The 26,248-nt window shown below is 35.7% G+C and overlaps 3 protein-coding genes and 1 long non-coding RNA gene across 5 annotated transcripts; 1 reads left to right on the top strand and 3 right to left on the bottom strand.

The window, feature by feature from the left end:
* Window positions 1-4,137: 4,137 nt before the first annotated feature.
* LOC129246309 (uncharacterized) lies at window positions 4,138-4,577 on the bottom strand. Its single transcript, XM_054885020.1, has one exon. It carries the CDS (start codon window positions 4,497-4,499, stop codon window positions 4,335-4,337), a length of 165 nt encoding a protein of 54 aa, XP_054740995.1. The 5' UTR covers window positions 4,500-4,577; the 3' UTR covers window positions 4,138-4,334.
* Window positions 4,578-14,810: 10,233 nt separating this feature from the next.
* Window positions 14,811-16,385, bottom strand: LOC129245923 (cell growth-regulating nucleolar protein). Its single transcript, XM_054884367.1, has one exon. It carries the CDS (start codon window positions 16,254-16,256, stop codon window positions 15,030-15,032), a length of 1,227 nt encoding a protein of 408 aa, XP_054740342.1. The 5' UTR covers window positions 16,257-16,385; the 3' UTR covers window positions 14,811-15,029.
* A 5,759-nt stretch (window positions 16,386-22,144) lies between these two features.
* LOC129244040 (uncharacterized) lies at window positions 22,145-25,318 on the top strand. 2 transcript variants are annotated; one of them, XR_008582363.1, is made up of 3 exons: window positions 22,148-22,352; window positions 24,552-24,756; window positions 24,846-25,318. It is a non-coding gene; the product is annotated as an uncharacterized LOC129244040 (long non-coding RNA). The 2 variants fall into 2 exon arrangements; XR_008582362.1 differs by lacking the exon at window positions 24,846-25,318 and having other exon boundaries at window positions 22,145-22,352.
* Window positions 22,297-24,168, bottom strand: LOC129244039 (probable hydroxyacid-oxoacid transhydrogenase, mitochondrial). Its single transcript, XM_054881635.1, has 5 exons — window positions 24,021-24,168; window positions 23,833-23,929; window positions 23,395-23,769; window positions 23,175-23,316; window positions 22,297-23,112 (listed from the first exon to the last, which is right to left on the bottom strand). Exons 1-5 carry the CDS (start codon window positions 24,068-24,070, stop codon window positions 22,370-22,372), a joined length of 1,407 nt encoding a protein of 468 aa, XP_054737610.1. The 5' UTR covers window positions 24,071-24,168; the 3' UTR covers window positions 22,297-22,369.
* Window positions 25,319-26,248: the final 930 nt, after the last annotated feature.

The following is a 26,248-nucleotide window of genomic DNA, read 5'->3' as shown; positions in this document are numbered from 1 at the left end:
ACACTTTATAGGCGTAAGTCTTCCGTCAGCTACAGCTCGCCGGCAATTGATCCTACACCACTAACATTTCCACTTATATAGGCTGTTGGGAGGCTGTTTGCGTTAGGTGTTGGAATCTCTTGTTTCTATTTGTCACGCCCTGCAGAATTACATATATTTTTAGCTTAATAAAAGATTGTAGTTATATTTTTTTGATAATAGTAATTAATTTAAACTGGCACGCGAAAGAATTTTCAACTCTTTGTTGTTATTAGAAATTTGATTTTGGGATTCACCCAAGGGTTTTCCATTGCAAAGCTCTGATGAATTAATATATATCGAAGAGACTGTTGATGATTTCTTTGCACTGCATAAAAAAATAGATAATACGTTTGTTCAATTCAATTAAAAACTAATTGAGAGATCCGAAACGTACATACATGCATAGGTTGTGATGACTCAGTGAAGAGCTGGTCATGAGACAATGAGGTCTGGTAGGAAAACCACGATTTCACGAACGACCTTAATTCCTTTTAGGGAAGTGAAGTCTTCATTTAACTAGGAACGAGCATTAACTCCTATAATATAATAACCCAACGGAAAATCTGTCTTACCAACAAGTGCTACTTTTTTTTTGCTGAGGTTAGGTTAAAAATGTGTGTGGTGATTCCACTAAAAACATCCCTCCCATTCGAGGTAGAGGTCTAAGACGGCGTCCTAAGAAAGACACATTCGCTTTTTTTTGTCAGGACAATTAGCAAGTCACATTTAAGTCCATTGTATTACGCTTGGATTGTATTACACTCGGACTCCCTTTTAATTTTCTTTATATCTACCCGTTCTCCGAAGAAATCTGAGTAGATCTTGTGATGTCAAAGAGTCAAGGCGGTCCCTTCTTAACACAACAGTGCCAAAGGTCTCAAACCTGATTATAGCGAAAGCGTAGCAGGCACAGAGGAAATGGTCGGCGATCTCTTCCTCCTCTTCACAAGCTGGGCAGAGTGCACTGTCTGAGATGCCTACCTTTTCCGTGTGCTTCGCCCACAGAAAGTGGCCCATCATCAGTCCAACCAGCCGTCTGCACTGCCTTCTGCGTAATGACAAGAGGGTTTGCGGCAGTCGATCGGACATGACAGGTAACATCAGTTTAGGCCATATGTAGCCTCTCACAGTCTTCCAAGCTCGCTTGTGGGTTGTAGTAACCCATTTGCTAACCGTGGTTTTGATGGCCGCAGAAGGGAGTGGCAAAGCGTGCTATGGGCCAAGGAAGTTGGCCCCAGGACCCATGTTAGCATCAGAGTATTTAGTCTACCGACATAGTTCAGCTTGGATTTACAGGACTCGAATACCCCTGATATGGTTGAGGGGCTGTCTGAAGCCATGAGCACAGCTTGGCTGTCGCTGCAGACACACACACAGATCTGCCTCTCCATCTGGTTTCCACAACAAAGTTCATCGCTTCTTGAACCGCATACACCTTCGCTTGAAACACAGATGCATGAATTTCATGAGCAAAATGCAGTTTTGTACCGCTGTATTCCACGTAGACCCCAGAGCCGGAGCCGTGCTCGATCCTGGAGCCATCCGTGAAAATGCGAAAACAGTGTTTACCGGGCTCATTTTCAGAGAGCAACACACTGTATCTCTTTTCAAGTACGACTCTTGCTGGCATGGAGTCAAGGGGCATGGAAAGAATCGTTGTATCAAATTCCATGTCTTTTCTGTTTTCCAATACCGGACAGAGGCCGTACCAGTTCCCATTGTGTTTCAACTTGTAGATGGCATTCAAGGTCTCTCCTTGGATGAAAGCATCAAGTGATGGTAGACTAATCACAGCATCTAATGCCGGGTCTGAAGTAGTCGGAAAAGCTCCAGTGCAACAGATGGCCACAGTGCGTTGTAATCTTGATAAGGTCCTCCTGACTCCCACGAGAGAGAATTTGCCCATCCAGACCACTGATGCATAGGTGATAATAGGTCTTATTATAACCGTGTAGATCCATAGGATCTTGCTAGGGGCAAGACCCCACATTTTCCCAAAGACACCTTTGCACTGCCAGAAAGCAGTCAGTGCTTTGGATGCCTTTATTTCAACGAGTGACTACAAAGAAGTTTACTATCGAGGATTCCTCCCAGATATTTCGATTGTGATAAGATTTCAAATTACGAAATTCGTTTTTTTTTTGTTTAATAAAATCAGTTTGTTAACTTATTAAGGCATAGAAATTCATTGAAATTCTAGTTCAATGGAAGTGCTAATAGAGGCGAGAACCGTTTTTCCCTCATTAAAGTGAGGATTTGACAAAAACAGTCTCTAAAATACATTATTTTGGAAAAAATATGTACAAATTGTGACTCTCTTGAGTTTTAACTGCACTTTATATATTTTTCTATTAAAGATAAACTATGAAATGAGAGGAGATGTTCTGAAGTGCGCCCTCTTCGCATGCTGTTTGCCACCTTTGCCCTGGACTGTCCATTCAGTGGCATATGACTTTCTTGTTTTCCCAGTCGTTGGTAACTTCCTTTATGTGGGTCGAATTCTGGCCGATGGAATTTTGATGTGACGCCTCATTTTGCTAGTTCATTGCCATAATGACTTTCATGTCCTGGTACCCTGCGTATTAAGACGGTGTTCCTTGCTTCCAGCGTAAAGAGAAAAATGAAGCATTCCTCAACGAACGCGGATGTTATTATGTGAGATTGAAGAGTGCGTGAGGCTGCCTAGCTGTCCAACAAAATACAGATGCCTTTGTTTTTTTTTTTTTGTTTAAAAAATTTATTTCTTTTTGTTAAAATTTTGCAAAAAAAAAATTTTGTGGAAATTTTTTTTTTCATTTTTGAGAAACATCTCTCATCAAATTGTTTTCTTAAATTTTCAGAGTTAATGGTGTGGGGGTAAAAAAAGGGTATTCCAATAACAGGTGTTAGGTGTTAAACAGGAGAGATGATTAACGATGATTATGATTATGGCCGGAATTGGATGGTATTGATCTGGGCAAGTCAAACAAGCTACGAAACCATTGATCTTTTACGGGAGAAGTTTCCGGACTGTGTTATCTCTCGAGGAGGGGATCACAATTGGCCATCGAAATCTTGGGATTTAACACCTTGTGACTTTTTTCTCTGGGGCCACGTGAAAGAGAAGGTATACGCCAACAGCCCAGGGTCAATTCAATACCTCATAGATGGAATTCGTTAGGCTATCGAGGACATAGGGCAGCCACTCTGCAATTCGGTTATGGTTTCATGAAAAGGATATTGACCTGTAAGCGTGGCCGTGGTGGTCATATAACTGATGTTATTTTCCACTATTAACGGTATACCTTCCTCTTTATAATGAAATAAACACCCGATCATTTATATTAAAAGAAAAAGCATTTTTATCTGAATATCAAAATAACATATCTTATTGGAAACCCCTTTACTTCTATCAGTTACGAGCGAACAACTAATACTGAACATTTTTATGTGAACTGTAATCCCACTTAAATTTTCTGACAAAAATTTGTGTAGAACATTTTAGTCCTCAAAGCTCTCATATAAAGGGACTTTCGTGCACTTTTCGAAATGGAGTCGAAGTGACCCGAAAAAAGGAATGCTTCAGGATAAAAATGTTCAACAAACTTGACTCTCGTGAAATTCTACTATAGAACATTGACAATAATATTTATATCAGAAATCGACTAATACCACCGGTCTTCCATGACTCAAGTCTAGAAACTGGAAATAAAAAAAATTTTTGACTAAGAAATAAAAAATATTTTTGACTAAGAAAAAAATTAAAACCAACTGCACTATAACTTTGTTCTACAAGTGTAGTATTTTCAGTATTAAACGGACAGGTTATTTAATTCACTTCTCATTAAAATTTTCTGGCAACTACTTTGAAATTCACTCGGAAGTGACAACGCCCTTTTCTGTGACACAGAAACTGTTCGACAATGTTTTTAAACCTTTTATAAAGTCGGTCTCCATTAAACACATTTTTTTATTATTTGAATAAGATATTTTATTTTTACTAAACAAAAATTTTATTTAACGATTGTCATACAATTTTTATAAAAATTTTTGATTCGATATTAATTGAAACAATTCCAAAACATTAAATTTATTTAACATTCTTGAGACAACTAATACAAAAATTTTGTCATTTTTCTTCTATCTCAAACAAAAACAATTTCAACATATTGCAATTTCTCTTCACCATAACATTGCACAACAATTTTACGGCGATCCTTCCTCAACGGTGTGGCACATTTCATCGGTTTCGGTTTCGGTTTAAAATGCTCTCTTCGTTCCGTATACTCCACACTCGTTGTGCTGCTCTCGCCACCACTCACATTCTCCTCCAGCTAGCGCCGTTCACCGGCATCATTAGTATCGGTGGTTGGTGGACGACGTGAGGTGGTGGGCGGACGTCCACGCGGTTCAGGATGTGGTTCGGCAGCAACTAACGAACCCATACTGCCGATCAAGGCGAGTAGCCCGAAAACCAAGAACAACGATAACCACTTCATTGCTGTCGCAGAAAATGAATAAAGGAGTAATAAAACAAGTTATGTTTACCTCAACTCTTTTCGTTCGCTTTGTGAAGCTAATAATAGTGTCGCAACTTTATTCTGACTAACAATGAGCTGTGCAAATTTGATACGTTTTATACCATTCGCTTAGCGTAGAATCGCATAATAAATGAATATCAACTATTGTTGCTGCGACTAAGCATTTAGGCAGATGTCACAAACATAAATTCCGCTACTGATATGATCTGAGAATCTTGGCGGTTGTATTGAAAGCAAATCTTTAGTGTAGGATTTTGTTTTTTGTAGTACTTTGTAGTACAAAGCGGAATAAATGTCAAATGCGTTTAGATGTCAAATTCGAAGACAAGTCGGTTTTGTTTATGTTCCAAAGATTGCCAAGATCGATTAGCTGCTAATTGAGTTGTAAATTTTGCAAGAAAATTGGCGGAAAATCACTCGACCATTTAAGTATTTGTATGTGGAATTTATGTATTGTGTAAAACGCAAAAAGCTCGGAAGAAAATGTAAATCAGTACTCTAGTGATGATTAAATTTTTACATTTTTAAACGGTTACTTGAAATTAAAAAAATTTCAAATTTAACTTCATTGACCAACAGCATTTTTGGTAAAAATCCACTTATGCAGAATGAAGTTCTAAGGTCTGTGTTCATGAATCAAATAATTTACTACAAATTATCAAGTTTTGGTGTTCACGCACATATACAAAAAAACTTGCAAAGTAGGGGAAAGTGAGAGAGCAAATGACATTTTATTTTGAGGGGAAGTTGCAAGTTTTTACTGGATACATTTTTACCTGGAAGAATTTGCAAGTAAGAAAAACAGCTGATCGTAAAGTAAACATAAAACCAAATTAAAATATACGAATCTAGTCAAAGTTCTGAATTTAAATAAAAATGGTGATTAAAATGAAGAATGTAAGTAGATATATTTTAGATAAAATTTATAAAGATTTAAAGTCATATATTAAATAGAAATCTGCCAATGTATGTACATATTTACTTCGGAACCACAGCCTACAGTCACCGTTGCTGCAGTTTCCGAAAAACAAATCGAAAGCATTGAAGGTATCTTTCGTGTTTTAGCTTGTACTTCTTGGTTATTAAGGGGTTAGGGGTAGTCAGAGTCCCGAAAAAATGATGATTTTGAATATATTTTTTTTTGTTTCCAAGTCAATTGCTTTATTTTACAAAAATAAAAACATAGCATTAACACATTATATTTCGACTTGACTTTAACTAAATTTCAAAAAAAAAAAAAATATATTAATAATTGTAAAAGTTATCGCTGTTTGTGTTGAGCCCGTTTCTCCAGAAGTCCCTTGCAGTGATCATCACAAGTCCTTGGAGATTCATCTTAAATCAATCGGACAAGAGAAATTAGTTTTATTAATAGATAATCTTGTGCCTGATCTAAGCTTCTCTTTCAAAATAAACAATATGGCGGCCTCAGGCAATATTTTTCATATTTTTGAGAAAAAAACCAAGAATTAAGTGTTAAAAAAAATCGAAATTTTGAAAAAAAAAATCCTTCCATCAGGCAAGAGTTTTTTATGTTTTTTAAAAGCAGTATAAATTTTATTGACATCTACCAAGCGGTTTTTAAGTTACAGTGATCACCACATTAAATCCCAAAGGCTTCGATGGTTAGGGCACACTGTGCGCATGGAAGACAGCCGCTCCCAAAAATCTTTTTTTATCAACGAATTGTCTAATGACCCGAGCCCGAGGACGTCCAAGGTTAACCTGGCTTGACGAACCCATAGCCGGCCTGAAAAAGCTAAGAGTTAGGAGCTGGAGATCTGTTGTTATGAACCGTGCAGATTGGAAGAAGATTGTGGAGTCAGCTAAAGCTCACTCTGAGTTGTAATCGCTACCTGATGATGATGATGATCACCACTTCAAAAAAAACAGTTTTCAGAAAAATGCACTTAAAGTTTTGATATTCGCTTCGGAGTGCCCTTTGTTAATTGTTGAATAACTCGAAAAGTATTTGTTTGATTCACTTCAAATTTTCACACAATATTTTTAAGATATTATACTTTAGGAAAATGCAAAAAAAAAATCAATTTTGTTTAATTTTTTTTTAGTTCTAACCCCTTAACTAATTTTGCAATATACCAGGTTGTTCAATAAGTTTTGCGGTTCCATAAGAGAGGGCATTGCTACTAGCCAATTTTTTTTTTTTTTTTGTTCATTCTTTAATTGCAAACTATTTAGTACCATTTCCACAATGGAAAACCCAAGTATCGTGCGGTAATTAAATTTTTATTTTTGGAAGGTTTAGAAGCAACGTAAACTTATGAACGAATGTTGGAAGTGCATAAGGACTTTTTGCCTTCAATTAGTAAAATAGAAAAATGAGTTGCTGAATTTAAACCTGTTCGTACAAGCTCACGGTAAGTACGTCCAACCACAACAACAACAACAAAAACCGTAGAAAAAATACAGGATATCGTGTTGGGAAAACGTCGGGTGACTAAAAGAGATTTAGTAGAAGTCCTAGGCATTTCATTGGGCAGTGTAAGCAATATTTTAACTGAAGTGTTGGGTTTCAGAAAGTTGTGTGCATTCACTAACAATGGAATAAAAACACATACGAAAGCTAAATTTAGAGCATTTTCGAAAGGATAAAGTGGATTTTGTGCCACCTGGATGAAACTTTGGTTTATCACCATGATCCTGAATACAAACAAGAGGCTTAAGAGTGGTGTGAATCCGATTTTTCGACTCCGAAGCGAGTTTGTGCCCAGAAATCGGCCAAGAAGGTGAGAACATCAGTTTTTGGGATGCAAAAAGAATTTTGTTTATGAATTACTTGTTAATTGGTGAAATAGTAAATTCAGTAAGTAATTACTATTAAATGAATAATAAAATCGTATGAAAATAAAAATGTCCAAAGGTAAGTTTTATTATTGAAGCATTAGTATTCCAAGCAAAATCATAAACAAAAATTGAATTTTTTTTTTGTTAAACAACTCAAGTGGACTTCAATAAAAATTTATGAAAAGCACTTCATTTATAATAAAATGCAAAATTTTTCTACGACCTCAAGTAAAAACCTGAAGTAAAATGTTTTTCCAACAACAATCCACAGATATATAAGTATTAAATTATTCATAAAAAAATAAGTATTGTCCATGTCCAATCTAGAGCTCGGTGTTTATTGGGAATCCAAAGTCCAAAACTAATGTATAGACAGATGGTGATGATGATGGCCCACGGCAACAGGATGCGACACAACGACTGGATGCGATACAACCACCGGATGTGCGACCACTACAGGATGCACCACTTTTCTCACGACTACGACAGGACGCTCTACAAGCACTACAGGATGGGGATGATGTAAAACTCCCGGTGCTGCGTCCACACAAAAGAACGTCGCTGCAGCGTACACCAGAAAGGCAAGAACGCCGATAGTTTTGTAGAAACGCATTTTGACGAAACGGGCTTAGGATCTGCTTAGTTGGTTCTACAAAATACCACTGAATTTGACTGCAAATACAGCTGCGTTTTATACTTTGTAAGTAAAGGGAAAACTTAATTATGACTCAAGAATTTTTAAATGTTTATTTGACTTTAGCCACAAAAACGCAGATAAATCTGAGTCTACCATATAAGCTAACCGCATAGCCACATTTACAAGCAGGTGCATATGTAAGTTTGTATGCATGAATTGCTGCAGTAAAAAGAAAATTCAAAAAAACATATGTTACAAAACAAAAACAAAAAAAAATGTGTTACAAAAAAAAAAAAAATATGTTAAAAAAACTAAAAGAAATCTTACAAAAAACAAAAAAAAAATTACAAAAGAAAAAAACAAAACGACCTTTGCAGATACTGCGAGGACGAAGATGAGGAAGCATCGAGCAGGCATTTGCTGTGCAGTTGTCCCGGCCTAGCCAGAAGTCGACTCGCTCTTCTAGGCTCTCCAACAATTGACAATCTTTCAGTACTCTCGGACCTGAAAATCGGATCTCTCATAAAATTCTCGAAAGCAATTAAGGGGGGAGCCTGGTTTATAAGGTCAAAAAAATCAATTTTTTTTTTTCGTTTTAAGCGATTCCTAATATATTTCAGAATATTCACACAAAGTTACAGAGCCTAATTCTCAATAATTCCGTAGATACAAAGCCAAAGGTGGGCGAGCGTTAGGTAGTTACGTTGTGACCGGACAGCTATAGTACAAACTTTATCTTCTTTTCTCGACTTTTCATTTTTATGATTTCTTTGAATTGGCGTACATGAATGAAAAAAAACTAATGAACCTTTTGAAATGAATCATAGCTTGTTCCCTTCAGTATTAAATTCTCTTCTATTTGAACTAACAAAATAAATAAAAATAAATTTTCAAGATTTTTATACCAAGTTGAAGTGAATTTTTTTTTATAGAAAGGCATTTTTTTCTTTAAAACCTTCAAAAAGATGAAATTTTGAAATTTCTCTCAGTTTTCTTAGTTCATCTAGAATAAAAAATCATGATAATTGGAAATCCATTTGCATTTTTTGCTTTAGATAATAATTACGAGTATCTTGACGCCAGTTGGAAACTCCAGCGTTGCAGCGCTCTACTAATTTCTATGTTAAACATTTTTTTCAACTCATTTTAACCAGTACAAAAATTTTTTTATACTTTTTAAATGATTAGAAGACAGAAAAAACTTTGCAGTGCTTTAACTTTTTCCTTTAAAAAAAAATCGCAAAGAGATGCAATTTATTACAAAAAAATAAAATCAAAAAAAAAATGTTACAAATAAAAAATAAAAAAAAAAACAAAAATGTTACAAAACAAAAAAATATGTTACAAAAACAAAAAACATATTTACAAAACAAAACTATGTTACTAAAAAAACACAAAAATATGTTGAGAAAAACAAAACAAAACAAATACAATATGTTACAAAAAAAAACAAAAATGTTACAAAAAAAAAAGAAACTATGTTACAAAAGAAAAAACCACACAAGAAAGTAAAAAAAAAAAATGTTGTTACAAAAAAAAATATGCTACAAAAATATTTACAAAAGCACAATATGTTCCAAAAAAAAAACACACAAATAAGTTACAAAAAAAACTCAAAAAATGTTCCAAAAAAAACTTCTAACAAAAAAAATATATTACTTTATTTATTTATTTTATTTATTTATTTAAAGAGAAACAATTATAAATAATTGCTACACTTAAATCTAAAGCACTGGCTGCCAGGGCCGTCGGCTAGAAACATTTTTTTTTTTTAACATACTTAGGTGATAATATTTCATACAGAAAGATGTATAAGCTGATGTGAGGATATTAAATTATAAGGTTGTCACAAAAGTCTTGCGGTATTTTTATTGAATTTTCAATTGTTCATAAAATTGGTTATAATAATGCGATTTAAGTCAAATATACGCCGTTTTGTTCGATGACGAGTTCCCAACGAGATGCCACTTCATAATGCCCCTCTTATAGAAGCTCGCTTCCCTATTGTCAAAAAACTCGGAGAACCAATTTTCACAGGACTCTCTTGTGGACAGCTTCCGACTACCGAGCTCGTTCGCCATGGACAGAAATAGGTGGTAATCACTTGGTGCGAGATCCGGACTATACGGTGGATGCAAAAGAACCTCCCATCCGAGCTCCCGGAGCTTCTGGCGCATCACCAAAGATGTGTGTGGCCTGGCGTTGTCCTGATGGAAGACAATTCGGCCTCTGTTGGTCATAGATGGCCTCTTCTGCATGAGTGCTGCATTCAAGCGGTCCGCAAAAATACCGCGGAAATACCGCAAGACTTTTTGGCCAACCTTATATATGCTTATTTTACATAGGGATACGAATTGCGATAGAATATTAACATTGGTGGCATTAATAAATTTAAGATGATCAGAAGGTTTAGTGTTAGTAAATAGAGCTGTATTGATGTGTTGTTTCTCTGGGCAGTCATCGAGCAAGTGAGATACCGTGAGGTTGCTGTCGCCGCAAGAGGGGCATGGTGGCGCCGAATCGCCGTTAAGTAGATGCGTGTGTGTGGTAATCGTGTGTCCAATTCTTAGCCTAACAAAATTTTTTATATTTTTGATTGGCAGGTTTCCAGGAAAGGTCGATCGTGCACCATCGGGGTTGCAGTTTTTATAGAAATGCTTGTATTTACTCCATTCTGTTTGCCATCTAACGTGCTGCGGTTTTTTGCAGAGTTTACGAATATCTGCATTTGTGAGGTAATCGAAAAGAGAAAGAAGAGGTTCGGTGCCAGCTTCTTTGGCTCTTTTATCCGCAATCTCATTACCTCTAATGCCTGTATGTCATTACCCACATTACTTTTATGGAGCTATACTGAAGTAGATTTTGGCAGATTTTGTTTATGAGATGGCATTCGTTTGATGAGTTAAGAATGGCGTCTATTGAAGACTTACTGTCTGTGCATATAATATGCTTGGCATCTTTACGAGAGGAGTACAGTACTGCTTCATGCAGAACAGCTACTTCAGCTGTAAAAGCTGAGTAGTATGTGGGCAGAGCACCGACGGTAATGGGGGCACCAAGTGTGTTTGTGACAGCAAACGTTGTACTGGTATCAGATTTCGATCCATCGGTATATATGATTTCCCAGCCCTCGTTGTATGTTTGTAAGGCTTCACGAAATATTTGCTGGTATTCGTTGGAACTGGTTTTATTTTTATGGTGATTCTGAACAACGGAAATGAATGAAGATTGAGGAATCATGAAAGGTGGATTACACACTGTTTTTACTAATGTTGGTGTCGATATTATGTCCATTTCCTGTACTAATGATATGCACCGTGATAATGTAGATTTCTTCCTAGTTTTGCGTGCATGGAGCAAAACAGAGCTAACACAGCTGATTCCGGCAATGGAGAATCTTAGGTAATAGCATCATAGTATTGTACTCAGCCCTGTACGAGATATCAGGTAGACCGGCTTCGGTTAGAACTGTTACAAAAAAAATGTTAAAACAAAAATAATAATATATAGGTAGGTTTTTAACTTCAAATTAAAGATTCTTGATTTCAAATTAATGTTTATTAATGTAATATTGAATATTTACAACAAAAAATGTATACTAACAAGCTTAAGAATCAGAAAAAGGTAAATAAAGCAATTTGGACAAAGCATTTAATGCAACGGTTGTTCTGCTACAGCCAGCGGTAGTTTCCTAGACATGCCAATGTAATAAATGTTGCAATCAGTAGAAGGAACAGTGGTCAGTGATTCTTCAATAATCTGTACCAAATTTTGATTATTTTGTGGATCGGCCAGCAAATTTCGTGCAGACTATTTTATTTTTGAAAATACCTTTTCTATAGGACTTAACATGGGGGAATATGGTGATAGAAAAATTAACGTATGATTAGTCTCACTAATCTTTTTGCGTACTTTCCGAGTTTTATGGATTCTGGCATTGTCCAGAACCAACCATGCTTCTACGATGTTACTTTCAGCAATTTATTATATAATCCATCAAGAAATGTAATAAAAAATGAATTTACTGTTGAGTTAGAAATTGCTTGAGAATGTATAATACCATTTGAATTCATGTCTAAAATTAATGAAACATTTCTTCCTCTTGTTGGAACTAACTATTACATAGACTGAAGTATTTTTCCTCGATCGAGCTTTATTTCTGCGAAGATGATAGTTGAAACCAGACTCATCAATAACAAATATTTTCTCATGTGTTTGTGGAGAATTTTGGGAAAAATTTAGTGCATAATTTTTACGTTACTCAATTCTTGATTTGGAGTTTAAACGGTCCAGGTTGATTGTGGCGGTTTTTAATGTTATTTTTAAAGCTTTTAATGCATTAAATACCGTTGTTGTGGTCATGTTGACCTTTTTTATTTTCAAAAATTTTTGTTTTTTTTTATATTTTTTAAAGTAATTGATGGATTTTCTTCAATTAATTTCTCCACATAGTTTAAAATCTCATCACTTAGTTTAGCATTTCTTTTTCCACCACGATTTCGTCTAATACCCTCACATCCATCCTTCTTATACCTGCATTGATTCTTTCGCGGCTGGCTTCCAGGTCGATTGTATATATTTACACCGACGTGGGATGCTTGATATAGTAAATATTACAATCATTCTATTGGCAACTACCTACATATGTACAGAAGGTTATAAAAGTGAAGCAAAATGCATCCCACGCTTTTAACTCTAATTTGAATTACTCTATTTGTATCTTAATTTTTGTTATAATTCTGTTCTGAGGTAGTTGACTATGACTGATCGTTCGATTTGCTATTACTTCATTATAGGTCCCTTTGTCATTAAAACTTATTTTCTACTTTTTAGTTCGATTGGCAAAAAAGCGTGTTTTTTAGTTTTTTTTTTTAAACTATTTTTTATTGTGAATGAAAATTATTGTTATCATTGCAGTCAGTGAATTAATGATTCGATATATTCGTGTTATATTTAATCCTTTCTTATCGACTGTGAGTCTAAAGCTATGCAGTTATCGGCCGTGATAAAGAAGTAATCGGGATGAAGAACTTATTTCGTGGAGGGAGCCTGAGAAACGGCTACCCCACTCCATTGGCCAGTTTTTTTCGATTTTCGTGGTGTGGTGCACTATGAATTCCTTCCACCTGGCCAAACTGTTAATAAGGAATATTATTTGAGTGTTATGCGTCATTTACGTGAAGCAATTCGTCTAAAAAGACCAGAATTATGGACCAACAACTTTTGGTTTTTGCATCAGGATAATGCACCGTCTCACACTGCACTCGTTCTTCGTGACCATTTCGCCAAAAACTCCACGCATATCGTTCCGCAACCACCGTATTCGCCTGATTTGGCTCCGTGTGACTTCTGGCTATTCCCAAAACTCAAGAGACCACTCCGGGGAACGCGTTTCGAGTCGATTGAGGAAAAAAAAGCTGAATCGAAGAAGGTGCTGATGGCTATACCGGAAATGGACTATTTGGCGTGTTTCGAGGATTGGAAAAATCGTTGGCATAAGTGTATTTCATCGAGAGGGGATTGTTTTCGATAGGGGATGAAATTGATTTAGAAGGATAAATAAAGATTTTTCATTTTACAACCAAATTCACCTTACTTTTTGCCCACAGGTAAAAAAAGAAAATATTAATCCTGGCAATCCTAATAAGGATAATGGAAAACTTTTATCAAATTATTGCATTGTCATCGGTTCTTGATAGGTGTGCAAAATTCAAAGTCGATCAGATTTTTAGAAGCCAGTGAAAATTAAGCTGAAAGATTCCGTTACATACATACATACATACAACCCGACCTAATAAAAGTGTGTTAAAAAGCTCCCCAATCCATGATGCTTCCGCCGCCGTGTTTAATCGTCTTTTTTGTTTACCTAGGATTTAGCGCTTGATTTTTGGACGACGTACAATAGTTTTCCCATCTGGTCTCATCCTATTTATTTTGGTTTCATCGGTCCAAAAGTGAATAGATTTGTCTTTGTGGACTTTTGCAAAGGCAAGTCGGTGTTTGACATGTCTCTGAGAGGAGTGTTTTTTTCTGCTTATGCAGCCAAACAGCTGGGCTTCGTTAAGTCGCCTTCCTACAAGCTTTCTGGACACCTGTAGACCAGGCTATTGGTTTATTTCAAGCATTATTTGCCGTGCCGACTTAAAAGGATCTGCTTTGCTCTTGCTGCTTTGCTCTTGCATATTATAGCTCTATCCACACCAGTTTTTCGCGGCTTTGGTTTTCTTTCCGTTTTGTTTGCTTAGATAGGATGAATCTTTCTTAACTAAATTAAGATCATTATAAACCATTTTCCGAGAGCATATTATATATTTCAGCTATTTCTGCATAGCTTTTGACTCTTACGGTATATAAGAGCTCTTTTCTCCGGCGTGCAATGTTTTCCACGTCCCATTTTTAGTTATTACTTTAAAATTTTCCTTGAGAAACAAAAAATTATACTTAAAATCGCTGAAACAATATTTTAAGGTTTTACTCTCCGCTGCACAAGTTAAAATGTGCTATTTTTGTGTCCACTTCAAAATAGCAATAAGCATAAATAAAATAGAACGCAAAAAATTCCATCGAAAAAAAAACGGTAAACTCCTCGCATAAATGTAAGCTTAATAACGGTAATAAATGTAAACAAACAAATTTGTTTGATCAAAGCAGAGTTCGATTAAAAACTTAGCTTAACATACCTGTAAGGTTCACATTTGTGCAAAAAACAAAAAAAAAAATATTACAAAAACAATGCTAAAAAAAATAATAAATATATATATATGCTACAAAAAAATTATATATGTTACAAAAAAAATATGTTACAAAAAAAAAACAAAAACAAAATATGTTACAACATGCGTTCTCATTCTCATCGTTTATTTCTTTTGATTTTTTTTTTTGATATGCAAATCTTATTACCCATCAAATCTTACTACACTCTCTATTTACTAGTGTATATTTGTATACAAATACAAAGTAATTAATTTCTAGTACATTTCAGTAGCTCTATTAATGTCTTATAAATTAAAAACACTCAGCAATAAATTTAATTCAATTTCGCTCGTCTAGCAGGCTTTTACGGTGCCATCTTCCACCAGCAAGGCTGGCGATTTTTTCAAATTCTTCTCAAACTTCTTCTCGAATGTTTTCAGTTGTTTCGCCGTTAATTCTGCGCCACCAATTTGGGTAGAATATTTTTTTAATACGCGTTTTTTTAGTTTTTCCACCGCAATGCCATCTGCATTCTTTCGCACAATTTTCTCTAGCACAACACTCCATTTGAATTCATATTCAACTTCACCATTCGCTTCCAACGTTGTATCATTAACCGGCTCTTCGGCTACGATTAGCTCTTCTGTTTGCGTCTTTTGTTTTTTCGATTTCTTCTTGGCTGGTTCGCTGTCCCCATTAGTTGCAGCTTCAGCTTCCACTTCTATTGCAGTTGCCTTCGCTTTCTTTGATTTCGCTGGCTTCGTTGGCTCAACATTCTCATCCACTACATCTTCATGATCCTGAGACTTTTCAGTTTTGGCTTTTTTATCCTTTTTAGATTTTTTCTTGGCTGGTTCGCTGTCCCCATTAGTTGCAGCTTCAGCTTCCACTTCTATTGCAGTTGCCTTCGCTTTCTTTGATTTCGCTGGCTTCGTTGGCTCAACATTCTCATCCACTACATCTTCATGATCCTGAGACTTTTCAGTTTTGGCTTTTTTATCCTTTTTAGATTTTTTCTTAGCTGGCTCTTCGTGGTCCTGCTCCGGAGTTGCTTCACGTTTCACACCATTTTGTACTGGTTTGTCCACGCCATTTTTCGTTACCGCTGCATTTTCCTTTTGTTTTGCCAACTTCATCTTTTCTTGCTCCTTTTCCAGCACACTCCATACTTCCTCGGTTAAACGCACTGGCATGCGCATGCAATTTTTCGTAAAGTTTTGGAATTTCACTTTCTTTCGTGGCACATTGTCGACACTCTGTAAACGTTCAAATGCACCGCGTGCCTGTGGGCTCAATTTGTAATCGCTCGAGTCGAGTATGGCACGTATAATGTCCATCCAGCTCTCCTGCTTTTTGGCACCCGAGTTCCTTGGCTCCTTTTGTACGTAATCTTTGCCAGAGTATTTTTGCGCCTCTGTAATACATTTAGTGTGCGCCACGTACTCCTCTGCGTGGAAATCTTTTAGACAATCCATGCAAGAAACATTTTTTGGAGCGCCGCGGCATTTGGTATTGTAGTGTTTCTCAACAGCGGGTTTCTTGACAGATTCGCCACAGTGATTGCAGGTGAAAAATACCATTATAATGCTGATAAAGTGTAATTATTTCAGTAGACAAACAAATTCACTAAAAAAACGTCGGAAAAATCGCGCAGCAAAATATACCCAAACAAATCGCACGTGCTGAGTACAGAGCGTTGCCAGATGCTGACCGGCAAACCAGCTGTTCAGAAAAATGCGCAGCACAAACAGTGCATGTCAAACTGTTAGCAGTCGCTTGTAAAGCAATGCCAAATGTTCACAGAAATTTAAACCACTTGTGGCTCAGCAGAAACGAAAATTTCTAATTAGTTGGCTAATGTAGTGGAATATATGAAGAAATTATTATGACGTAGATGCATTTAAGATACAGATTAAGATTTAGTAAGAGAACTGAAGCATTCCAAATACATTTATTATATACTGGTTATCCTTTTGATTCAGTAGAAGAGTAGGGCTGGCTTTCCCTTGCTATCACGTTAAATTTTCGTATAATATCTAAGTGCGTGGATCGAATTTAAAAATTATAACCCCTAAATGTATTCACTATATCAGCCTTTCGATTTCTAGTACTTTTTATAAATTACCATTAAGAATTAATAGCAATATTTAACATTAAAAATGCTTAATTCTTGCATAAGCTTGAAAAAATACCCTATTACAGACGGTTATTTGACTTAAATACAAACACAGAAAAGCAACAATACTCACTTATAAAAATTCTTTATTAATATAAGATTTTATTTAAAGCCATTTTTACTCAATAATACTACGCATTTTATTAAAATTCTATTGTAACAAATATTCTTCTAAAGGTACAAAATAAATGTGCGGGAAGAACTGTCAAAGGAACCGTAGCGAGAAATGAATAAAAAGAGAAACCGAAAAACCCCAGTCAACCAACAATGAGGTTCGCTAGAACTTTTGTAGCTTTTGAAAAGAGTTAAAATAACCTTTGGCCTTCGATAAATCATTATTTAAAACAAAAAATAGTAAAAATGTGGACTAAAATGGCAATAAAATAGTAATTTCATAAAAAGTGAAAATTTGGAGATGTATTACAATGGGTGGTTAACTTTCAAGGGCCGGTGTTGATTTTGAATAAAATAAAATTTTTTTAGGAAACTATTGTCATTTCTCTTTATTGTGATCATATTGGTATGGCTCAATTACGTATGGAACACAATATTGGCCAAATGACCGCCGTGGTCTCAGGGGCACACCTCCAAAGACCACCAAATGCAAATAGTTCCTTATCCAAAGCGTGGTTAAGTTTTAAGGGCCGGTGTTGATTTTGAATAAACTACACTTTTTTTTAATTATTGTCATTTCTCTTTATTATGATAATACTGGTATGGTTCAATTACGTATAGAACAAAATATCAACCAAATGGCCGCCGCGGCCTCGGTGGCACACCTTCATCCGATGGTCCAAATTTTCGATCACGCTGAGGCATAATTGAAGTTCTATGCCGTTAATGTGCCGAATTATCTCATCCTTTAGCTCTTGAATTGTTGCTGGTTTATCGACGTACACCTTTTCTTTCAAATAACCCCAAAAAAAGAAGTCCAACAGTGTCAAACCACACGATCTTGGCGGCCAATTGACATCGCCGCGACATGAGATTTTTCGGCCATCAAATTTTTCGCGCAAAAGAGCCATTATTTCGTTAGCTGTGTGACAAGTGGCACCGTCCTGTTGAAACCACATATCGTCCCCATCCATATCTTCCAATTCTGGCTGATCTCACGATAGCGAACACTATTCACAGTAACTGCCTGACCGGCCTCATTTTTGGAAAAAGTACGGCCCAATGATGCCGCCGGCCTATAAACCGCACCAAACAGTCACTCTTTGTGGGTGCATTGGTTTTTCGGCAATCGCTCTTGGATTATCATTCGCTCAAATGCGGCAATTCTACTTACTGACGAATCCACTGAGGTGACAATGTGCCTCATCACGGAAGATGGTTTTTTTCACGAAGTGCGCGATATGCATTTTGATTTGAACGCCCGTTTTCATAATAAGCCTGAATAACTTTAACGCATTGCTTGATTGTGTACCTTGCTATGTTTCAAATTGAATTAGTCTGAAATTGAAAAATATCAAATGAAATGCAGAAAAAAACTTGACGTTTAGGTATGGTTCATATTCAATATCGGTCCTTGAAATTTACCCACCCTACATTTACATATGTTACAACAAAAAAAAAAAAAAACATTTTTATTTTATTTTTTATTAAGTGAACATTTTGAATAAAAAATTGCGCGATTTCTTAGTCCAAATTTTCACCTGCGGCGCATTTTTGTTCAAAAAAAGTGAAAATTAGAAGTAAAAAATTGCGTGATGAGTGGATAAATCATTATTTTTATAAGTAGTGAAAATTTGGACTAAAAATCGGGGTAAAATAGTATTTTCATAAAAAGCGAATTAGGAATAAAAAATCGCATCATTTCTTAGTCCAAATTTTCACCTGCGGCGCTTTTTTGTTTGAAAATGTACATACAGTGACTCACAGCTTATTTGATGCAGCAAAAAAAAAATATTAAAATGTCAAATATTTTATGGTTTTTCCATTACAGAAAAAAATCTTATATAGGGTGATCAATTATAAGGTGCTTTTTTCAATAGTTAAAAAAAAAAAAAAAATGTAAATTATGTTCAAAACCTTTATTTATCATTTGAAAGGACATTCTTTGACATTTACTTTTTGAATATGACTTCATTCAAATGTTGGCCGCAACTACGCTTAAGGTGGTCCATTCTGAAGGTCCAATTTTCAATCACTCGTTCGAGCATTTCGTGAATAACACACGTAATGTTGGCTTCCAGAGCTTCAATCGGAGCTGGTTTATCAGCCGTTGTTTTCTCTGGGTGTAAAGGTAGCTCTTGAACCTGTTCTGGTTGCTCTTCATCCCAAATACGGCAATTTTGCTTATTGACGTATCCATTGAGCCAGAAATGCGCCTCATCGCTGAACAAAATTTTGCTCGAAAACAGCGGATCTTCTTCAAACGCTGATTTTCATAATACAGTTGAACAATTTGTAGACGTTGTTGCGGTGTGAGTCTTTCCATGATGAAATGCCAAACGCTGTTCAACAAATCCACGATGACAGTTTGCCACAACTCGCGCGCGATCTGTAAAAAAACGCAAATGAAAAAAACTCTTCTTAATTGATCACCCTATATTTTTTATTGTTAAATAACATATTTTATTTAATCACAAAAAATAACAAAAAATGTTTCATAAGGAAGATATGGCAAATTAAAATAATTCAGTTACAGTTTTGAGGTCACAGCTTAAATGATGCACTAAATTAATAGTATTCAAAAAACATAAACCCATTAATAGTTCGATTTCATGATTACGGCTAATACTTAGTGGGGTATCCCTTTTGATTCAGAAGAGCTTTTAATCGAGAATTTATAGATTTATAGATGTATAATCGGAACTAATTTTATCCCATACTTCCTGTAGTGCCCGTTTCTGATCAGAAGCATTAAAAATATTGTTGTTTCTTATTTAATTTGCCAGCACTGACCACAAATTCTCAAAAACGTTGAGATCTACACTCTGCGCAGGTATCTGTACTACATGTGGGCAGTTCCAGATAAGCCAAGTTTTTACAATACCAGACGTATGCTTGGGATCGTTGTCTTGGTAGAACCTAAACGGATCCCTAATGCCCTTTTTATCCGCATTTTGTACTAAATTATCTTTTAACAGCTCCAGATACATGTCTTTATTCATGTTTCCATCGATAAATGTTAAATTTCCAACGCCTGAATAGGACATGCAACCCCATACCATCACACTGCCCCCGCCGTGTTTAACTGTAGAGCGGAAATTACATGGTTGAAGCGCAGTGTTTGGTTTGCTCCAAACTCAAGACTTCATATCAGACCTGAAAAGGTTAAATTTGCTTTCATTCGCAAAAACAACGGACTTCCAGAACAAAATGTCTTTGTTCAAATGTTGTCTCTCAAAACTCTATTCTTTGTTTACTATTACGAGCATTAATCAACGGCTTATTTCGGGCAGGCCTTCCATGAAAATTTTCTTCGCGCAGAACTTTACGAACAGTTTCAGAGTTACAGATCTTGCTTAAGTATTTTTCGACTTCGTTCCTTAATTTTGGAGCGCTTAAAGCGGGTTTTTCTTTAACTTTGCGAACAATCCACCTCCTATCTGCATCATTAAATATTTTATTTGGCGCAGATCTGCCCTTCTCTTCTATCCTGTTTTCATGACGAAACCTTTCTATAATGTGCTGGACAGTTGAGGAACTAATAGCAACAATTTCTGCAATTTTTCGTTGGCTTTTGCCCCCTCTATAATGACGAATAACGTTTTACCTTTTTTCAACTTTTCTTTACAAAAATTTGTTGAGAATGACTTAAGACGCTAAGCTAAACAGAAAAATACATTTCACCGTTACTGCATTCTCAGTGAAAGTATAAAATACTTCTACTCAAATATGAACGAGACGGTATCAATAAAACGGTCCGCAGATGACATATGGCAAAAATAAATTTTTTGTTTTTTGGTAGGACTGTTATAAGCTTACATGGCAAATTTCAGTGTGATACGTCACATAGTTTGTTTTCTGTGCTACTGTAAACAAGTCAAGCTCGAGTGTGTTCTTCGAATTCTCTTTTATGACTTCAATTGTCTCAAAATGTTTTCCACGGAGCGGCTACTTGAGCTTGGGAAACAGTAAAAAGTCACATGGAGCCATATCAGGTGAATACGATGCTTGCGGAACGATATTAACATTAGTTTTGTTCAAATAATCGCGAACAAGACGTGATGTATGAGCTGGTGCATTATCGTGATGCAAGAACCATGACTTGTTGTCCCACAATTCCTTCGTTTTAAGACGAATGTTCTCGCGCAAACGCTTTAAAACGTCTAAATAATATTCAGCGTTAACCGATTTTGCGATTTGTGCGATTTTCAAGCACAATTTCCTTTACTTTTCCAATGTTTTCGTCGTTTACTGATGTTGCTGGACGACGTTCATGAGGCAAGTTTTCAACCGATATACGGCCCTCTTTGAACGATTTGTACCACTGGAAAACACGTGCACGCGATAGAGCAGAGTCCCCATAGGTTGTCTGCAACATTTTTAAGGCGTCTGAAGCCGAATTTTTGTTGGAATAACATTATTTCAAACAAATTCTTTGAATTTCCATCGTTAAATTCGAAGAACACATTCGAACTTGACTTGTTTACAGTAGCACAAAAAACAAACTATGTGACATATCACGCTGAAATTTGCCACGTAAGCTTATAATAGTCCTACCAAAAAACAAAAAAATTATTTTTGCCATATGTCATCCGCGGACCGTTTTATTGATACCGTCTCGTTCATATTTGAGCAGAAGTACACTGCATCATTTAAGCTGTGAGCATATTTTGATGAGAAAACTATTTGTTTCTATATTTTTTCCGCAAGCTTTGTTTTTGTTATTGTTCTTTCTGCCGTGATAAATAGTATATACATATCTCAGTATAAGTCGTATACAATTTTTTATTAAATAATTAATAAACTTCGAGTCATTTTCTTTTTTTCTAAAAAAGTATTACCTGCATCAAATAAGCTGTGAGTCACTGTATATTCATGTTACAAAAAAATTTTTTTTTAAATAATACTTTTTTCGCCAGTGTCACTTATAAATTTTACGATTATACACTATTTTCATAAATAGTATGAATTATAAAACCTAAGTTAAATGCTTGCTGGGTTAACAATCGCTTTATACATTTCTCTTCAACAATAATTCAATACAGAATGCAAATACGGTCGTCAAAATCTTAATTTTTAAGCTTTTCCTGGGGGATCTATAGGGGCCCCTCCCCCTCCGCCCCCCAAGTTTAGCCATCTAGTTTAATAAAAGAACTGACTAGATACAAATCCCCCAATCACATTAGAATGACATTCACTCATCTGGCAGCTCTGTGTGCGTAGGTGGATAAGTAGTCTACCGTTACGAAAGTTTGGCTCAAAAATTTATATAAAGTGAAGTTTATGTTTTTGTGCGTCAATATTTACAAAACTGTTTATCAAACAAAGCGGAATCAATATAATAACCATTTCGTATTTCAAACCGAATTTCACATCAAAATTTCAAGTGAGTACATTTCATTTTTAGTACACTTCCATGGAGTTCTCAAACAGTTCCGCCAAGTCCTCGCGACTTTGCGCTCTCGGTGCTAATTTGGTTATGCGCTCCTGTGGCAAAGTGCCTTCCACCAATGCTGGTATATCGCCGCTATTGAATCCCAACGCCTTTAGACCATTTTCAATGCCAGCGCGTTGCATAAAAGTGCGCACTGTGTCGGCCAATATACGCCCTGCGTCGACAAGTTTGGCATTGCTTGTGTCGGCGCCAAGTATTTGTGCCGCTTCCAAATGACGTTCGGGGCATGCGGGCGCCGTAAACTGGAATACGGCTGGTGCGCTTATAACCACCGACAAACCATGTGGCACAATCGGGTGTGTATTGGCATAACCTGCAGGTCGATACTGGCGTACATTGCCGGATATTGGATATGATAAGCCATGACAAAGGTGTACACCAGCATTGCCGAAGCCAACACCAGCCATAGAAGACGCCAAATGCATGCGCGAGCGTGCTTCCACATTGTCGGCTTGGTAAATGGCATTAATAAAGTGCTCACGTATTATTTGGAGTGCAAAACGTGCCCACACATCGGAAATGGGATTGCGTCCTTGGTAGGGTGGCCGTAAGCTAGGATCAGCAGGTGAGAGACCACGTTCGCGATAATCTACGGCAGTGAAACTTTCGAGTGCATGACAGAAAACGTCAAAACCACAAAATGCAGTGACACGCTCCGGTTGAGTGAGCGTGTGCAGTGGATCGATGATGGCTGGAATAAATAATTGCCGCATTAAAATATATTTCCTACACTTATAAGTTTTGCACTTATACCTAATTTGGGTTTTAACAACTTGCTAGAAATTCCTGTTTTCGCATGCAACTTCTTATAATCGAAAATAGCCACACCGGTAGTCTCTGAACCGGTGCCTGAAGTAGTCGGCAGCGCGATCATCGGTTTCAATGCGACATTTATCTACAAAGAAAACAGTAAGCAAGCAACGCAGAATAATTTTAGCAGAATAATTTCAAAGTGTTGCAATTTGTACAATACCTCCTTACCCCTACCGATCGGTTTGTTCACATAATCCAAAAATTCTGCCTCTCGATCACAAGCGAATAAATTGGCTGCTTTGCAAGTGTCAATTACGGAACCACCACCTATCGCCACAAACGCATCAAATTGTTTTCCCCTTGCGAAGGTCGCCGCATCCCATAAGCTGGCGTCGGTCGGTTCAACGCGTGTCCGATCATAAATTTCATATTGTATGCCATAGCGGCTGAGCGAATCGAAAGCTGTACGTACGCTGGATAATTTGGCGACATTCACGTCGGTAACCAAACAAACAGACTTTGCACCCCAGTTGCGTAGATCAGCGCCAAGTTCGGCTGAAACGCCTGGACCGAAACGTATCGTAGACGATGACATCTAGGCATTAGGCGAAAGAGGCAGTTACTAATTCGATTTAATTGAATTTATTGCAGTGTTCACCTCAAAAGCGTATTCCATTTGGCCCGTTTGGCTGGCCGCCGCAGCCGCTTGTCCAGTGCCAGAGCTGTAGCCATGCGAGTGTGCTGGACAGCTGCAGCTAAAGACAAATTATTAATTTAAATTGATGTTGATTTGATTTAAAACAAATTTATTGATTGATTTGCAACAAAAAAAACCAATAAACTTACGATTTGTTCACAATGACTTGCATTAAATTGATTGCATTTTTACGCGACATTTTCGTTGTACAAAATTTAATAATACTTATGTGTGTATGTATTTGCTATACGATCAGCTGGTTTTTTGCTACTGATAAGGCGCCGTGTGTGTGTTTGCGTGTGTGTGGACAAGGCTGTGCTTCTATGCGCCTTCCAATCGCGATGAATTTAGTATTAGTACTGAGTGAAGAGCGCGTAGAGCGCTGATTTTTTATAGTAGGGAGTTTCTGCGCGAGCACATAACAAACAGTGGTTATAGTATTTTCTATTGTTTATTTCACTTTTTTTTTGCTTTTAAAGTTAGCATCACTCCCTGAGCGAAATTATTTTATTTATATGCATTTGCAGTTCTCTGTCTCTTAAGTTACCATCACTCCCGCGAGCACATAACGTTCAGTGGTTACAGTTTTTTTTTTTATATTTTATAATTACTTTTTTGTTTTGTTTTTAAAGTTAGCATCTCTCCCTGAGCGGCATTATTTTATTCATATATATTTGCAGCTCTCTGCCATAATGGAGAACTCAGCACTCTTTTCTGCTTCTGATGAGCATAATTTTGACTATGAATTCGCTGGCGATATCTTTGATTTTGAGAATTTATGGCATGAATATGGCGCTGAAGCGCAACAGAAAGAGCAATTCATGGACTTAGAGCAAAGATTTTTTAAGCAGCTGAGAATATCCGAAACATCTGACGAATGATATGGTCTGTATATTTATTGTAAAGTTAGGTGTTTTTTTTCTCCCCTTTTTTAATTTTGTTACTGTGTTAACACATTTTTTATGCGTTTTTAGAAAATACGTACGTTTATGAATTTGTAAAATATGCAACAATACCGCTAGCTTTAAGTTTTGAATAAAATATGGTAAGTTTATATTAGGTTTAATAAAATTTTTCGCAACTTGCAAGGCCCTTGTGAGGCATTTTTTGTCTAAATTTGTTATGTGCAAAATGTTATTTAAAATGTAAACATAATTTTTTTTTTATAATGTTGATTTGTACTAATGACAAAGTCGCACTTGAGGCATCAAAAATTGTAATACAGATGTGGAACTCAGGTTTCTAAAGTATTTGGTTTTTAAATTCGTAAGTAAGAGAAAAAAATATTGTAATTTTTTAAATTAACATTTCTTGATTATGGGAACTCTACCGCGATTGTTATTTAAAATTAGTATTACATTTTTATTTTTTATTCTATTTTATTTTTTTTGTGTGTTATAAATACTATTTAAGATGATGAAACTCTTGAGTCATCAGTTTTTGTTAAACAAAAAAATATGTACCTAAGTAGTTTGTTAAAAAAATATGTACTTATTTTTTTTTTTGTTAAAAAAATATGTACCTCATTTTTTTTTGTTAAAAATTTATTTAATAATTTTTTTTGTTAAAAAAATATTTATTTTATTTTTTTTGTTAAAAAAATATGTACTTTATTTTTTGTTTGTTAAAAAAATATGTGCTTTATTTTTTTTTTGTTAAAAAAATATGTACTTTAAAGCATGAAATCTTCTTTATGGTATTGTCCTTAAAAATTATACATTCCAAAAATTGTGATTTATGCCTCTTCATTGGGATTTCAAACTACTTTTAAATGCGTCCAATTTTAACTCTCCAAGAGTAATTTCCTCGCTTGATTTTATATGTAAAAACATTTTTTAAAACATTTATATTTATTTATTCAAAATTTTATTTAAACTAATTTTTTAATTCCATCGTTTTTATTACTATTTAATTATTTATTGTAAATTTATTTGTCACATCAATACGGTTTTTAAAACTGTGCTTATGTAATTCTATGCCTATTTGACTTTTATATGTAAGTTCAGCCCGCGTGTTAGACTCTAAAATTATTAGGTGTTTCTAAGTAAAAAAATCTTTTATTACTCACCAATTTCGTACTTTATACTGAAAGTGCAAACTTAAAAAAAAAAAATTTTTTTTTAAATGCATTGTAACTCAATTTTTCTTTAAATAAATATTTTTTTAGTTATATTATGTATATCAAATTATTGTACCTATTTTTTGTTAACCCTGTGAACGCTTCCAGAGCTACAAAACTGTGAATCCTATAAATATGAGGATCGTTTGAAAAGTCCGAAAGATGGCACTACTGGCGCGTATCACAGTTATATTTCTTTAGCTACATATCTTGGAATAGACGTACCTCTAACGGAAGATGTTAAATATCTAGGAATAA

The sequence above is a fragment of the Anastrepha obliqua genome, chromosome 4, assembly GCF_027943255.1.
Source record: "Anastrepha obliqua isolate idAnaObli1 chromosome 4, idAnaObli1_1.0, whole genome shotgun sequence".
Lineage (NCBI taxonomy): Eukaryota > Metazoa > Arthropoda > Insecta > Diptera > Tephritidae > Anastrepha > Anastrepha obliqua.
The sequence above is the reverse complement of the archived record's forward strand: the minus strand, read 5'-3'. Positions and strand labels throughout refer to the sequence as shown.